Source organism: Ostrea edulis, chromosome 4, assembly GCF_947568905.1.
Source record: "Ostrea edulis chromosome 4, xbOstEdul1.1, whole genome shotgun sequence".
Taxonomy (NCBI): domain Eukaryota; kingdom Metazoa; phylum Mollusca; class Bivalvia; order Ostreida; family Ostreidae; genus Ostrea; species Ostrea edulis.
Genome location: NC_079167.1, coordinates 46,786,300 through 46,801,681, shown reverse-complemented (window position 1 = coordinate 46,801,681; position 15,382 = coordinate 46,786,300). Strand labels below are relative to the sequence as shown.

At 34.7% G+C, this 15,382-nt stretch overlaps 1 protein-coding gene across 5 annotated transcripts in view; it reads left to right on the top strand.

Moving 5' to 3' along the window:
• The window catches only part of LOC125670995 (uncharacterized), a 180,054-nt gene that overhangs the window by 123,960 nt on the left and 40,712 nt on the right, over nt 1-15,382 (top strand). For all 5 annotated transcript variants that reach the window (XM_056162783.1, XM_056162780.1, XM_056162784.1 and 2 more), the window contains 2 exons: nt 4,219-4,320; nt 12,318-12,434. In XM_056162783.1, coding sequence (XP_056018758.1) covers nt 4,219-4,320; nt 12,318-12,434 — 219 coding nt within the window. The remainder of the gene's footprint in view (nt 1-4,218; nt 4,321-12,317; nt 12,435-15,382) is intronic.

Genomic DNA, 15,382 nt, shown 5'->3' with positions numbered 1-15,382 from the left:
GATGATAGATTTATTTTCTCTATGGTGCATGCACGTAATATCTTTTGTCGCCGTCACTTCCGGTCGTCACCGGAAGTGATTAAATAAATCATAAATTTCAAACTTTTTTCTTTCAAATTGAAACCTATATCGGTTTACTAGGTCTCGTTCTAATTCTCAAAAAATGTTGACCCCACCGGAAGTTGAATCCCCAACTTCCGGTTATATCAAGGAAAGACCAATCATTCATTCATTTTTCAGTGCCATAAATCTCGGTCATGAAACTAGTTAATGAGTTGAGTTTTACATATATTATAGTCACTATAAATGTCTAGAGTAACGTCAAATATTTTTGTAAAATTCACTTCCGGTCGGCAAATATGGCTTATTAGCTGTTTTCGTTGCCCAGCGCTTTTTTTAGAAACGGTAAAAGATAGAGTCATCAAATTTTCAGAGTTAATAGATCTCACTTTGTAGGCGTGCAGTAGGGGGTTAAGAATGTCGGCCGTCACTTCCGGTCGTCACCGGAAGTGATTAAATGAATCATAAATTTCAAACTTTTTTCTTTCAAATTGAAACCTATATCGATTTACTAGGTCTCGTTCTAATTCTCAAAAAATTGTTGACCCCACCGGAAGTTGAATCTTCAACTTCCGGTTATATCAAAGAAAGACTATTCATTCTCTCATTTTTCAGTGCCATAAATCTCGGTCATAAAACAAGTTAAGAATTTGAATTTTACATATGTTACAGACACTATAAATGTCTAGAGTATATTTAAATATTTTTGTAAAATTCACTTCCGGTCGTGAGATATGGGGTGGACATATTCAAACCTTGTTTTTTCAGTTTCTCAATAATGAATATAGATAGACGCTTGAAACTTGTAGAGTTGATCAACTAACATTAGTTCATTGTACACATACATTCAATTTTTTTGTCCATCACTTCCGGTCTATACCGGAAGTATTTGAAAAAATGTCGATTTTCCGATTTCTTCGAGTGATGGCTGGATATATTTTTTTGAAATTTTCAGGAATAATGTCTTATGAAATGACCTTGCTATAATTATTTTTGTTTTTACAATATTCACTTCCGGTTGGAAAATATGGCCGATTTTCTGTTTCTGAAAAGGAATTTTGTCCAGCATTTTTCTTGGAAAAGGTAAAATATAGGTTCATCAAATATTCAGGGATGATCAATCTCCGTTTGTAAGCGTGCAGTAGGGGGTTGAACATGTCGACCGTCACTTCCTGTCGTCACCGGAAGTGATGGAAAGAATCGCAAATTTCAAACTTTTTCTTTTAAATTGAAACCTATACTACTTTATTAACTCTCGTTCAAAGTGTCAAAAGAATATTGACTCTGTCGGTAGTCAAAACGACTACTTCCGGTTTCTTGATAAAATACCTTTTTACTTTTCGTCTCTTTGTCCCCATAAATCTCGCTTATATTTGAAGTCTTTCATATGATTTTCACATGTCTTAATAAAAGTATCAACTTCTAAAGTTTTGATAATTTTGTTTCTCAAAATTGACTTCCGGTCGGTAGTAACCTACTACTTTTTCTTTCTTTAGTCTACTTCTTTTTGTTGAGAACTCTTTCAGATAGAGACGTGAAATTTTCAGGGAATATAGAGAGTAAAGAGTCACTGTCATTTATAGGAAAACGCGTCTGAATAGTACTTCCGGTCGTCACCGGAAGTTACGAGAAAAAAGTAAAAAATTCGATAATACATTTCTCATTCATTGTTAAGGCACATTTTCTGATACATTTAAATGGTTTTCGTAGGAATAGAAAGCACTTTACCGGAAGTGGTCTAACGGAAGACCTACTCATTACTAGTAATGAGTGTCTAGTTATTATTATTATTATTTTTTTGACCAAATTTTTCTCGAAAACTATACAGTGGTTTTCAGTGAAACTTTCAGGAAAAATGCATTATATTATGAAAGTTGTTTATCACAAAAAAAAATGGGAAAGTTCCATTTTGGTTCCAAGTTATGGACAATTTCCTGATTTTCAAATGGAACTTTGTCCGCGGATGATCTACAGGAAGGGCTAAAGATATGAACTGGAGACTTATTAGAGATGATAGAACATGACTTATAGATTTGTGTGAGCACTATTTCATACGTCGTCATCACTTCTGGTCGCTACCGGAAGCGAATTTAAAGAATGGATTTTTTCAACTTTTTTGTTTTTTAATGTTTTTCTTTGATAAAGGTAAGATAAATAGAGACTCTTTATAGAATGCTGAATATGATATTTGTTTTTAAATTGATCAAACCAAACTCTAGATATTCGTAATTTTAATTTTGAAGCGAGGTCCTCGCTAGCCTAATGGTTAGCGTGGTGGATTTTAATGCGGGCGACCCGGGTTCAATCCCCGAGATTACTGGAATATTTTTTTCCCACTTTATAACAAATGAAGAATTTAAGGTTATATACTGGACACGGAAATAACGGAAGACCTTCTTGTTGCCATGGCAAACTCAGAAACTACAAAAGGGATCGATATGAAACTTTCCAGGATGATAGTATAGCATTTGTAGATGTGCATAGTGATAGTCATTTTGTCTGCACATGCATGCACGCGCGCGCACGTGCACTGCAATTTTGGTACAAAAAATGGAAAATCAGAATATTAAAGGGATCGATATGAAACCTAAATAGGATGGTAGTATATCATTTGTAGATATAAAAAATAATAGTTATTTTGCCTGCACGCGCACGCATGCGCGTGCACGTGCATTACAAAATTTGTATACTAACTTTGGAATCAGTCTAACTTTTTTGTTGTTCATTGAAATGACTTGATATTCATATCATAGGTAGATATTGTGACCCTTAACTGATTTGCATGGTCAAAATTACCAATTTGCACGCGCATGCACGTGCGCTTCATTTTGATTGGATAATACTAAAACGTTTGTAACTATCTTATATATGAAGGGAATGAGATGATATTCACAGCATATGTAGACAATATGTGTATCTATATATTGGTGTAACAAAAAATGCCATCGCACACGCGCATGCGCGTGCAACGTTTTTCAAATGTTCAATTTTTAAAGGACGATAACGTTTTAGTTTTTCATGAAATTCTATTGATATGAGGGATTTAGATGTGTCGTGGTACTCCTTAGAAATTGTTGTGGTTAGAATTACTGCTCAGCACATGCATGCACGTCTGCTGAATTCTGATTGGACGATTTTAAAATCACTATAACTTTCTTATTTTTGGTGGAAACATTATGAAAATCATACTATGGGTATATGATACAAATGCCTGTTGAACGACATCAACAAAAATGCGGAACTATGTGCGCGTGTATGCACGTGCAACACTTTCTTTCATTGCTTGGTACTGAAATGACCATATTGAACGTACTACATGTAATTAAAGGCTAAAATAAAATGATTTTTTGCTATAGATTCACAAGGACATCACTTTTTAATTGGGGGAAGTTTGGGGAACATATGTAATGGTTCCCGTTACAATTAGAACTAGTTTAAAATGCTTTGAATAATTTTTAAGAATTTGTTGATATAATTACACATATACAAAAATTCTTTTCAATAACATTATAGAGATATCATAATCAAACCTATTTAAAAATAATGTGTGCTCAAATCAATCATGACCATATAGCCATCAAAACCCTTGTTTGAAAAGTTATACTAAGGATGGTTAAATGTGAAGTAATTACGTGTATTCTATTGTACAAAACTTTTAATGGCGGTACATGTATGGGCTCTGAATATCTACAAGATTTTTTTTTTCAAACTCATGATTCCTATTCCCTGCATACTGAATTCAATTATAATCTTTGTCTACCAAAACATCGAACAATTCTGTTCAAAAACGCTCTTCAATACTCAGACGTACATGTATCTAATGAGGTACCATTAGATGTAGAATTATCACCGTCTCTTACTGTTTTTAGAAGAAATGTGGAAACATTTATAATTATCTGTCGTTATTTTTAAATACATGTTCTATATACATGTGCATATTTTCGTTAACCCCCCCCCCCCCTTTTATTCCCTCGCGCATTACATGTACCTATTCTATACCATACTTGTCTTAAATCTCGACTTTGACAATTCCAAAGGTGACTCAGGTAAGCAATGTGACCCATGGGCCTCTTCTGTATGATCACTGATAAAGGGGAAGTATAGTATACAACATGTAAAAATGTACACCTATTGTAATTGTTTTCTGTATGATTATAGGACACAAAGCAGTTTGCATGCAGTTTTCAGTCAGAGACTCCAATCAAGAGGGGAATGTTCTCTCATCAGGACAGTGATTTGCTAGACAGGATTATAGCTCAGGTAAATCACAAACCTAAAAACTGGTAAAGAAAATTTGTTTCAATATTTTCATTACATGTGCATGTTAAACTATTTTCTTCTTTTTTAGGTCAACTGAGTAAACTCGGGTGACTTAACTTTTGCAATTGTCAGCATCCGTTGTTGTCAGTCAACAATTATTGAACACTTCAAACTTCTTGATAACTACCATTTGAATTCTTTTCAAATCTGGTGTGGAGCATCTTTGGGGCAAGGGAGACATAAATCATAAATTTTCGGAAATTTTCTGTTTCTCTTTTAATGATCAAAATCTACTGTCTGATGTGTTTAAAAGAGTTCACATCAAAATTAAGGTTATACATTATCACAGAAGCTCATTTTAGAGAGTTTATTATTTGTTTTGTAAACAAAGATTGCGGTATGTTATTGTTTTACAAAATTTTCAAAAGAATTAATGGATATCGATGTAAGTTTATTATATCTTTCACATTTCAAGCATTTTTGGGGTAAATGTGTCATCTAAAAGTTAAAATTTGTGCCTATGCAAAATTAAGATGCTTTATATTACAAAATCAATATTTCACTTGTTTGTTTGTATAAAATATTGCTTTTATTCTTGCATTCAGAAGGTCAAAATTTTGGCTGTCAATATTAAATGAGTTATTAGCTCACCTGAGCTAAAAGCTCAAGTGAGCTTTTCTGATCGCCTGTTGCCCGTTGTTTGTCCGTCTGCATGTCCGTCTGTAAACTTTTTACATTTTCGACTTCTTTTCCAGAACCACTGGGCCAATTTCAAACAAACTTGGCCAAAAGCATCCTTGGGTGAAGGGCTTTCAAGTTTGTTCAAATGAAGGGCCATGTCCCTTTCAAAGGGGAGATAATCACAAAAATGCAAAATAGGGTGGGGTCATTTAAAAATCTTCTTCTCAAGAACCACTGAGCCAGAAAAGCTGAGATTTATTTGAAAGCTTCATGATATAGTGCAGATTCAAGTTTGTTCAAATCATGGCCCCCGGGGGTATGATGGGGACAATAGGGGATCAAATTTTTACATATAAATATATAGGAAAATTTTTTAAAAATCTTCTTCTCAAGAACCACTGAGCCAGAAAAGCTGATCGAGATTTACATGAAAGCTTCCTGACATAATGCAGATTCAAGTTTGTTAAAATCATGGCCCCCAGGAGTAGGATGGGGCCACAAGGGGGATCAAAGTTTTGCATACAAATAGATAGGGAAAATCATTAAAAATCTTCTGAAAAATCACTGGGCCAGAAAAGTTTACATTCACATGAAAGCTTTCTGACATAGTCCAGATTCAATTTTGAAAGAATCATGGCCCCCGGGAGTAGGTTGGGGCCACAATTGGGATCAAAGTTTTACATCCAAATATATAGGAAAAATCTTTAAATATGAGCCAAGGTGCCTCCGGTGAGCAATGTGGCCCATGGGCCTCTTGTATTTTTAATGTTTACCATCAAAAATGAATTATTTTTTTTGATCAAAAATCATGAACCAGTCCCTTTAACAGACATCAAACTTATAGTATACATTTACATATTCAGGAGAAGATGACCCCTATTGATTTTGAGGTCACATGGTCAAAGGTCAGTGGTTGAACTGGAGATAGTAATATATTGTCTCCTATATTTTAAAAATTATTTGTTTGATTAACACCAAACTTGGTACACTGGTACAAGCTAAGGAGTAGATGACCCCTAATGATTTTTAGGTCACATAGTCAATCCACTCCTGACATAGGAAGATATTGTCTGCTCAATATTTTGAATTGGTGATACTACTATCAATCAAATAATGCATGTGTATAACTCTTTTCAATTTTGCACCATGGGGGGCATGCATGTTTTACAAACATCTCTTATTAAGGTCTTCCGTTTTAGACGGAAGACCTTATACTGATTGCTCGGTTTATTATTAAGGTCTTCCGTCTCCTGCGGAAGACCTTACTATTATTGTTCGCGTTCTTCTTCTTCATTATTATTATTATTTTTTTTATTATTATTATTATTATTATTATTATTTTCCTTGGTAGTACACGCGTTTTTTTCAGCCATTTCTCGATCGATTTTCACGAAATTTTCAGGAAAGATGTCTTTTGGTGACGAGACTTTGCTTGCAAAATTTCGTGCTTGACGTCACTTCCGGTCAGGAGTTATCTCTCTTTTAGTGACTTTTTGAAGGGCCTTGTTGTCCACACATCTCCTCCGTTAGTTTTGAAGCTAGAGTCTTGAAATTTCTACACAAGATAGAGTAAACATTTTAGAAGATTTGTGGGGGATTCGATTTTACCGGAGGCGATTTGCCTAAACGCTCGCCTGGACCCGAAAAAATGGATGCCAAAATTGTTCGCCGATTTCGGCGATTTTTGACCTTTGATCTCCAATATCTTTTTTCTTGCAAATATTTTGTTAAGACATGTAGAACAAAAGTTGTGCACATTTACGAGATCTTTTCGAAAATATCAAGATTTAGGGGCTAGCCCCTTCAATTAGGGATCTAGAAGGGCTCAAAGTCTAGATCAAATATCTCAAAAATCGTTAATATTTTGGTATAAGTCAAAGAACAAAAAATGTTCATCTCAACAATCCAAATCTATTCATATAAAAATTTAGGTCATATGTTACGTCATAAGGGATTTTAAGGGCCAAAACCATAAATTTTTTACCCCTTGTATCTCGAAAACGACAAATATTTTGAAAAGCAATAAAGAACAAAAGTTGTTCAGAATGATGATCTGAACAATATGCATATTTCGTTTTTACCCTATGTGGCCCCGTTAGGGAGCTACAGTTTGGCCCCTAAAAATTACTTCTAGAAATAACTCGAGAACGGTAAAGAATTTCTAAATACTTGTTGAACAAAAAATGTTTGAAATGTCATGACCTTTCTTACGATATCAAGCAAAAGGGGCTGACCCTTTAAATTAGGGGCCCAGAAGGGTCCAAAGGTTTATGAGAATATCTCAGAAACTATTAATATTTTGTAATAAGTCATTGAAGCGGAAATGTTCATCTAAATGAGCTTGTTCTTATCAAATCAAAAAGTAGGTCATATGTTACGTAATAAGGGATTTTAAGGGCCAAAATCATAAATAATTGACGCCTCATATCTTGAAAACGACAAATATTTTGAAAAGCATTATTGAACAAAAGTTGTTCAGAATGATAATCTAAACAATATGTACATTTCGTTTTTACCCTATGTGGCCCCGTTAGGGAGCTACAGTTTGGCCCCTAAATATTTCTTGTAGAGATAACTCGAGAACGGTAAAGAATTTCTAAATACTTGTTGAGCAAAAAATGTTTAAAATGACAAGGCCTTTCTTACGATATCAAGCAAAACGGGCTGGCCCTTTAAATTAGGGGTTCAGAAGGGTCCAAATGTTTTTGAGAATATCTCAGAAACTATTAATATTTTATAATAAGTTGTAGAAGCGGAAATGTTCATCTCAACGAGCTTGATCTTATCAAATCAAAAAGTAGGTCACATGTTACGTAATTAGAGATTTTAAGGGCCAAAATCGTAAATATTTGACGCCTCATATCTTTAAAACGACATATTTTTTGAAAAGCATTATTGAACAAAAGTTGTTCAATGTGTCATAACCTATCGATCAATATCAAAAAATGGGTCTGTGGGCCTCATGGCTCGCCTGTAGAGTCGATTTTTGTTGATATCAGTCGATTTCAAAAACTTGTAACTGGTAAATATTTTGTAAGGACATATTGAACAAAAGTTGTTCAGTTTATCGAGATCTATCGATTGATATCAAGAAATAGGCCTATGGTCCTAATGGCTCGCCTGTAGAGTCGATTTTTTGTCGATATCGGTCGATCTCAATAACTTTTTACAGGTAAATATTTTGTAAAGACATATAGAACTAAAGTTGTTGAGTCTATAGAGGGCTAACAAATGACATCAAGAAATAGGCCCGCGGGCCTTATGGCTCGCCTGGAGAGTCGAATTTCAAACGAATTTCACCGCAACTTTGCTTCAGAAGCTTATGATATGAAAAATTTATTATATCTAAAGTGTCTTAAAGTCGGAAACTAAATTGGGACTCATTTGTCTTTTTTTTTTTTTTTTTTTTTAACTCCGAGTGCATCAACAAATCGGACGGAAGACCTACTCGTTGCTCGCAACGAGATCGTGTCTAGTTATCATTATTTTTTATTACTATTATTTTTTCCTCCATTTTTGTCCGGAAGATTTCTGAGAGACTGCTGGATGGATTTTCTTGAAATTTTCAAGGTAGACGTATCAAGGAATGGTCTCGATATACGTTTTTTCATTTTTTTGAAAATCACTTGCCTTCGCGAAATTGGGCCGATTTTCGTTTTTTGAAAAGAGATTTTGTCCTCCTTTTTTCTCAGCAACGGTAAAAGGTAGAATCTCCAAATTTTCAGGGATAATAGATCTCGGGTACTAGAAGAACTTTAGGGGGTTTAGCATGTCAACCGTCACTTCCGTTCGTCACCGGAAGTGAACAAAGAAAACGTCAAATTTCAAAATTAAGCATTTGAATCGAAACTTGCATGGTAAAATAAGGTCTCTTTTGTAGTTTCAGAAAATATGATACTTACCGGAAGTTAAAACAGCAACTTACAGTTTTTTGAGAAAAACATTGAAAAATTAGTCTTTCTTTGTCCCCATGCATATATCACACTTATAAATCAAGTTTTTTTTTTGATTTTCACATATATTATTGAAATTATCAATCTCTAGAGTAGCGTTAAGTATTTTTTCAAAATTTACTTCCATGCTGGAGATATCTCCAATTTCTGTTTTTAAAGAGATTTTGTCCAGGCTTTTTCTCATAAACGGTTTAAGATCGAGTCTTGAAACTTTCAGGGATAATAGATCTCAGGTACCAAAAGAACTTTAGGGGGTAAACCATGTCAACCGTCACTTCCGGTCGTCACTGGAAGTGAGCAAAGAAAACGTCAAATTTCAAAATTATGCGTTTGAAACAAAACTTGCATGGTAAAATAAGGTCTCTTTTGTAGTTTTAGAAAATGTGATACTTACCGGAAGTTAAACAGTAACTTCCGGTTTATTGAGAAAAACGTTGAAAATTGTTCTTTCTTTGTCCTCATATATCTCGCTTACAAATCAAGTGTTTGATATGATTTCACATATCTTATTAAGGAGGTATGCTACACCAGAGAAATGGATGAAAGTGGAGGATATGTACAACATTTTGAAATTGAAAACTGTGAAATTTACTTGATTTATAGTCAAAAAATGCAGTTTTAGTAGAAAGCAATCTGAAAAAAATTTAAAACCCATGTTCCATGTTTTAAAAGGAAGTCAGCCATTATAATGATGTAGAGTACCTCCTTAACATTAATTCTCTCTGGAGACCTGTTGAAATTTTTTTTTGAAATTCACTTCCGCTTGTGAGATATGTCCGATTTCCATTTTTATGCCCCTGAGATCAAAGATTGGGGGGGGGGGGGCATATTGTTTTTGTCCTATCTGTCATTTTGTAATTCTGTCATACTGTCTGAAACTTTAACCTTGCTAGTAACCTTTAAACAGTAAGTGCTAGAGCTTTGATATTTCACATGAGTATTCCTTGTGACAAGACCTTTCCATGGGTACTAAACCTTTTGACCTTGACATTTCACCTACTTTAAAAAAAAATTGACATTGGTCATAACTTCTAAATGGTAAATATTAGAGCTTTCATATTACACATGAGCATTTCTTGTGACAAGATCTTTCTACTGGTACCAAGATATTTGTCCTTGTGACATTGGCCTCTTTGGAATTGACCATTATCGGGGGCATTTGTGTTTCACAAACACATCTTGTTTAAAAGAGATTTTGTCAGAGCATTTTCTCATAAACGGTTTAAGATTGAGTCTTGAAACTTTCAGGGATGATAGATCTCAACTTGAAGGTGTAACATACGCATATCATTTTTTCGGCCTTCACTTCAGGTCATCAGCGGAAGTGAAGAAATAAAATGTTAAAATTTAAAGTTATGTGTTTTAAACAAAACTTACAGGGTAGGATAAGGTCTGTTTTGTAGTTCCAGAAAATGGGATATATATATTTATCGGAGGTAAAACAGCAACTTCCGGTTTATTAAGAAAAACGTTGAAAAATTGTTCTTTCTTTGTCCTCATATTTCTCCTTCCTGACATAGTGCAGATTCAAGTTTGTTAAAATCATGGCCCCCAAGGTTAAGATGAGGCGAGGCGACAATAGGGGATGAATTTTTACATACAAATATATAGGGAAAATCATTAAAAATCTTCTGATGAAAAGTCACTTGGCCAGAAAAGTTTACATTCACATGAAGGCTTCCTGACCTAGTCCAGATTCAATTTTGAAAAAATCATGGTTCCCGGGAGTAGGTTGGGGTCACAATAGGGATCAAAGTTTTACATGTGAATATACAGGAAAAATCTTTAAATATGAACTAAAATTAAGTGACTCAGGTGAGCGATGTGGCCCATCGGCCTCTTGTTTAAAAGAGATTTTGTCAAGGCGTTTTCTCATAAATGGTCAAAGATAGAATCTTGAAACTTTCAGGGATGTTAAATGGTGACTTGTAGATGTGATACAATGTATATGTATTTCAATTATGTTCCGTCGTTCGTAGCTTAAATATATATGAAAGTTTTAATTTTTTTCGTTTTTAATGCTCAATTCATCCCATTGTCTAATAGAATGTTTTAAGTCATATCATTTCCATCGGAAGCAGTCTATGCGAAAGTTTCTTGGACCACACAGGACATTCGGTCCTGTGTAATCAATGAACACACCGGACCAATTAAACCAAATTTTGTCAGACCGAAAAACCTAATGTAAAAAAGTGAAACACATGAAAATGAAAAACCAAGGGAATCTTATTTATTATACTAGTAATACTATACCAGGGATCCCTCCCGTATAATACTTTAGACAGTCCATACGGTTTTAATCACATTCATTTACGTATTTGGATTTGTGTGCTATTTTTTTTTTATACTTATAACAAACACTTAAATGACTCCGCATCAAAATAGTAAAGCTCAAAGCCAGACACTGAGACATCGGACATTCCGGTCCAGTGTAAAAAATGATGCATCGGACCTGAGGCACTACACATCGGTCAGGTCCGACGGTCCGATGTCTTTCGCATAGACTGTCGGAAATTGTCGAAGAATTTAGTATTTTTCATTGACATTTTCAGGGAAGTTTCTTGCACACTTGATGTAGAATTTTCAGTCGTTTTATGGATTTCCGAGAGACCAGAAGTGAATGAAAAAAACCCGGGAGTTATTTAAAATTGTTAAATCATATCTCTTATTTGTCAATTGCTCTATCTTTAAGAATTTAGATGCTTATTCCTTTCATGTACAGTTGTTCTTCACTAATTGAATTATCCCAGTCAAGATCTTATCTCAGCAGAAATCGGACGGAAGTTGTTTGTCCGTTACTTCCGGTCTACATCGGAAATTGTGAAAAATTAGACAATTTCCAGTTTTTCTGTCACATTGTGCATATAGATAAAATTCTTATATATGTTGTAGACACTGTTTAGAGGAAGAAGAGTTCAGACTGTTGAAATGAAAATCACTTCCAGTCGTGAAATATTGTGTTGACCAAATTAGCCATTAATTACTTATTTTTCGAATGATGAGTAAAATTAGAGATTTAAAACTTACAGAGATGATAGATCTGTGAATGTGTATGAAGGTAATTATGTCAATTAATGTGGATCTCCGTCATTTCCGGTCCAGATAAAGTGTTGAAAATATGAGATATTATATTGTCATTTTCTCAGAAATGAAAAATGATACACACTCGAAACTTCCAGTTTGTCACAATTGGGATTGAGTTGTCATAGAAAACGAAAGACCTTCTTATTGCTCTGCAATAAGTGTCTAGTTATTATTATTATTTTCCTTGGTAGTCCCCTTGATTTTTTCACGGAGTTTAAAGATTGAAATTTTACTTTGGTATATACTGATCTTTTTTTCCTTCTTTTTCTCTATTGACAGCTGCAGGCGGCTTTGCTGGACATCCATGATATTTTCTTTGAGATTCCTGTTCATGAGAGGATGGCTCTGATAACACAATCCAGACAGTTAATGAAAGAGAAGCAGCTTAGAGGCAGTGTAAGAAGTTGGAAAATACTGCATGTTTATCCCCCAAACCATGTTATTTCATGCATATAGTCTTATTTATTAGGAAAAGAACGACAGCTCTTATAAGTAATTAGGCCAATTAAAATTAATTGATAGATTATCATCCCCGCCCGCCCCTCGAAGAAGGACCCGCCCCGATATTTTTATCTTCGCAAAAATTACAATTTAAAAAGATCTTGCTTTCCCAGTGACATGAGTGAATGATTAAAGTCACAGAATGTTGATTTTATATCTTCTACCAAGGATTCTTTGAATGTTCATTTGATTAACACTTTGTGTTATGCCTTAATTTTGTCATTAATTTTTGGGAGTTGATTTTATCAACTCCTCTTTGCAGTCACTCGGCTCAAAGTGGAGTGGACCTTAATTAGCACTTCTTTACAAACAGATGTAATACTCAGCGCTAGTAGCAAATAGTTTGTAATCCGTTTACGTATTACATGTTTAAATGCATAATTTCTGTAAAATTGACTTTTCTACCATCGGTCTGTAAATTGAAAAACGACCAAAATATCACTAGAAATACAATTTAATGTCAACAGCGATATTTCACACTTTAAAAATTCCTACGCGCAGACAGAATATCAACGATCAAAATACAGTACAGGTCAAAAACACACGGGGTCCTGTGGACTGAAAGTCCACGCTTTAGTGTTGCCCTAGATAAATGTCTGCATCTTTGAAATTGCGGTTTCTGTGTATTCTATAGCAGTTGTGTGGACCTTTCAAATTCAAAGATATCTATACATGTACACACATGTCCACAATCGGGAAATCAATCGATCGGCGATGATAGTAGCACTTGTGAACTGATTTGTGTCCGCGTCAAATTGAAGCGAACCGAAAACATTGTGCAGTTTGAGTGGCTGCATTCCTTGTCCGCTTTAATGATAAAACTTCTGAGCTCCACAGTAAATTCATTTTAATAATTTTAGTATGGAAACAACCAGTTATGCAGTTCAAACTTTCAGATGTAAATTAAATCAAATACCTATAAAAAATATTTAGTTGTTTTCAAGAAACTTGTCATAAGCTTTTAAAAAATCAAACCACACGCCATAGAAATTTCAGTTTTTTTTAAACACACATCTTTAAAATCCACTTTCGCTGTGGTCCGTGGCCAAGTTAAGCAGCAAGTGTCAGCTGGTTGACAGATAGAGCATATGTGTACCTCGCGTGAAACAATGGAAATTAGAAAAAAAAATACATGTAGTGAATAAAATGTCAATTTAGTTTTCCTCTGCAGAATAAATTGATTAAATGCTTTCATTGCCTTTTAAATTCATAATGGTGAAATAATTTTCTATAATACCTGACTCAATCAGACTTTTACACTACCGGTACTCATTGTGCCGAATCAATCACACTCACATTCTATATGCACCTCTGTCGATTCATGTAATCTTCATTATGTATACACAAAGTTGAAACCACTATTTTTTTAAAGTTAAAATTGCTCAATATAAAAGAGGGAATTGAAAAAATAATTTTATTTCTTGATATTCTGTTCATGTTGAATATTAAGAGAAAGCTTTATAACTATGCATCATTTACTGAAAATCATGATAATGAAGAGTCTACAATGATAAGATATTTAGACATGTTTCCAATAATTTTTCCAGACATGGGAATTTAAATTTTTCTTTTATATCCACATCTAAACGACCATTGTCAATTTTCATTTTCCTTGGTATTTTCTGACGCTCAGGACACCAAAGAGAAATTGCCCCAATTTTCCATGTATAGGCCTAAACTTACCCCGTCGTTTGTACACAAGAAACTAGTGTCGTTTTACTACTCTCGGTATTCTCTTACTTTTTCGTGCAGCTGATGGCATGCGGAAACCTCGTCTCGGGTTCTAGCGTTCTAGAAATAGTGGGCTGCGACATAAATATATGAACATCACACCCTCCGTTCGTTATGGGTGATGAGATAAAAACGATGCTATTAAACGGCATGAAGTTACTGCGCACCAAATTGCGATGCATTTGATCCAATAATCATCAATATATTTAGAATGACTGTTCTTTTCAGTCGGTAGTTGCTCTTTCGATACCATTTCTCAGCGAAGTGCAGATTTTTTCAAAATGTCTCCGGCTAAATTGCACACCTTGTTCATCTCTTATGATCGATGATATGGCATTATTAAAAAAAAAAAGCCGGTTTCTTTGCGAAATTTGTGAATTCCATTTAACTAAAAATACTAAATATTAATATTTTATCAAAAACACTCCCGAAATACTATTAAAAAATACAAGGAGGGGGAATGGGGCCTAAAGTCCTGTACACAAGCACCTGTGCGTTTAATTGATCAAGATGTAAGGCTCACGGCAGATGTGACCGGTCGACACTTCCTCCTAGGCGCCCGATCCAACCTCTGATATGTACAGGACTCCATATTTGCCTAACCCTTAATTATAGCCCCCGAACAAAGTTCTGGGGGGTATATAGGAATCAGTCTGTCTGTCTGTCCGTCCGTCCGTCTGTCTGTCTGTCTGTGCAGATTCGTGTCCGGGTCATAACTTCTTTGTTCTTTGACTTAGGCATACCATATTTGGCACACAAGTAGATCACCATGATGAGACGATGTGTCAAGTACCTTCATGACCTCTATATGACCTTGACCCTTGACCTCAAGGTCAAAATTAAAGGTTTTTTACAATGGATTCGTGTCCGGGCCATAACTTCTTTGTTCTTTGACATAGGCATACCATATTTGACGCATGAGTGTATCATCATGAGATGATGTGTTATCTACCTTCATGACCTCTATATGACCTTGACATCAAGGTCAAAATTAAAGGTTTTTACAATGGATTCATGTTCGGACCATAACTTCTTTGTTCTTTGACATAGGCATACCATATTTGACACATGAGTGTATCACCATGATACGATGTGTCAAGTACCTTCATGAC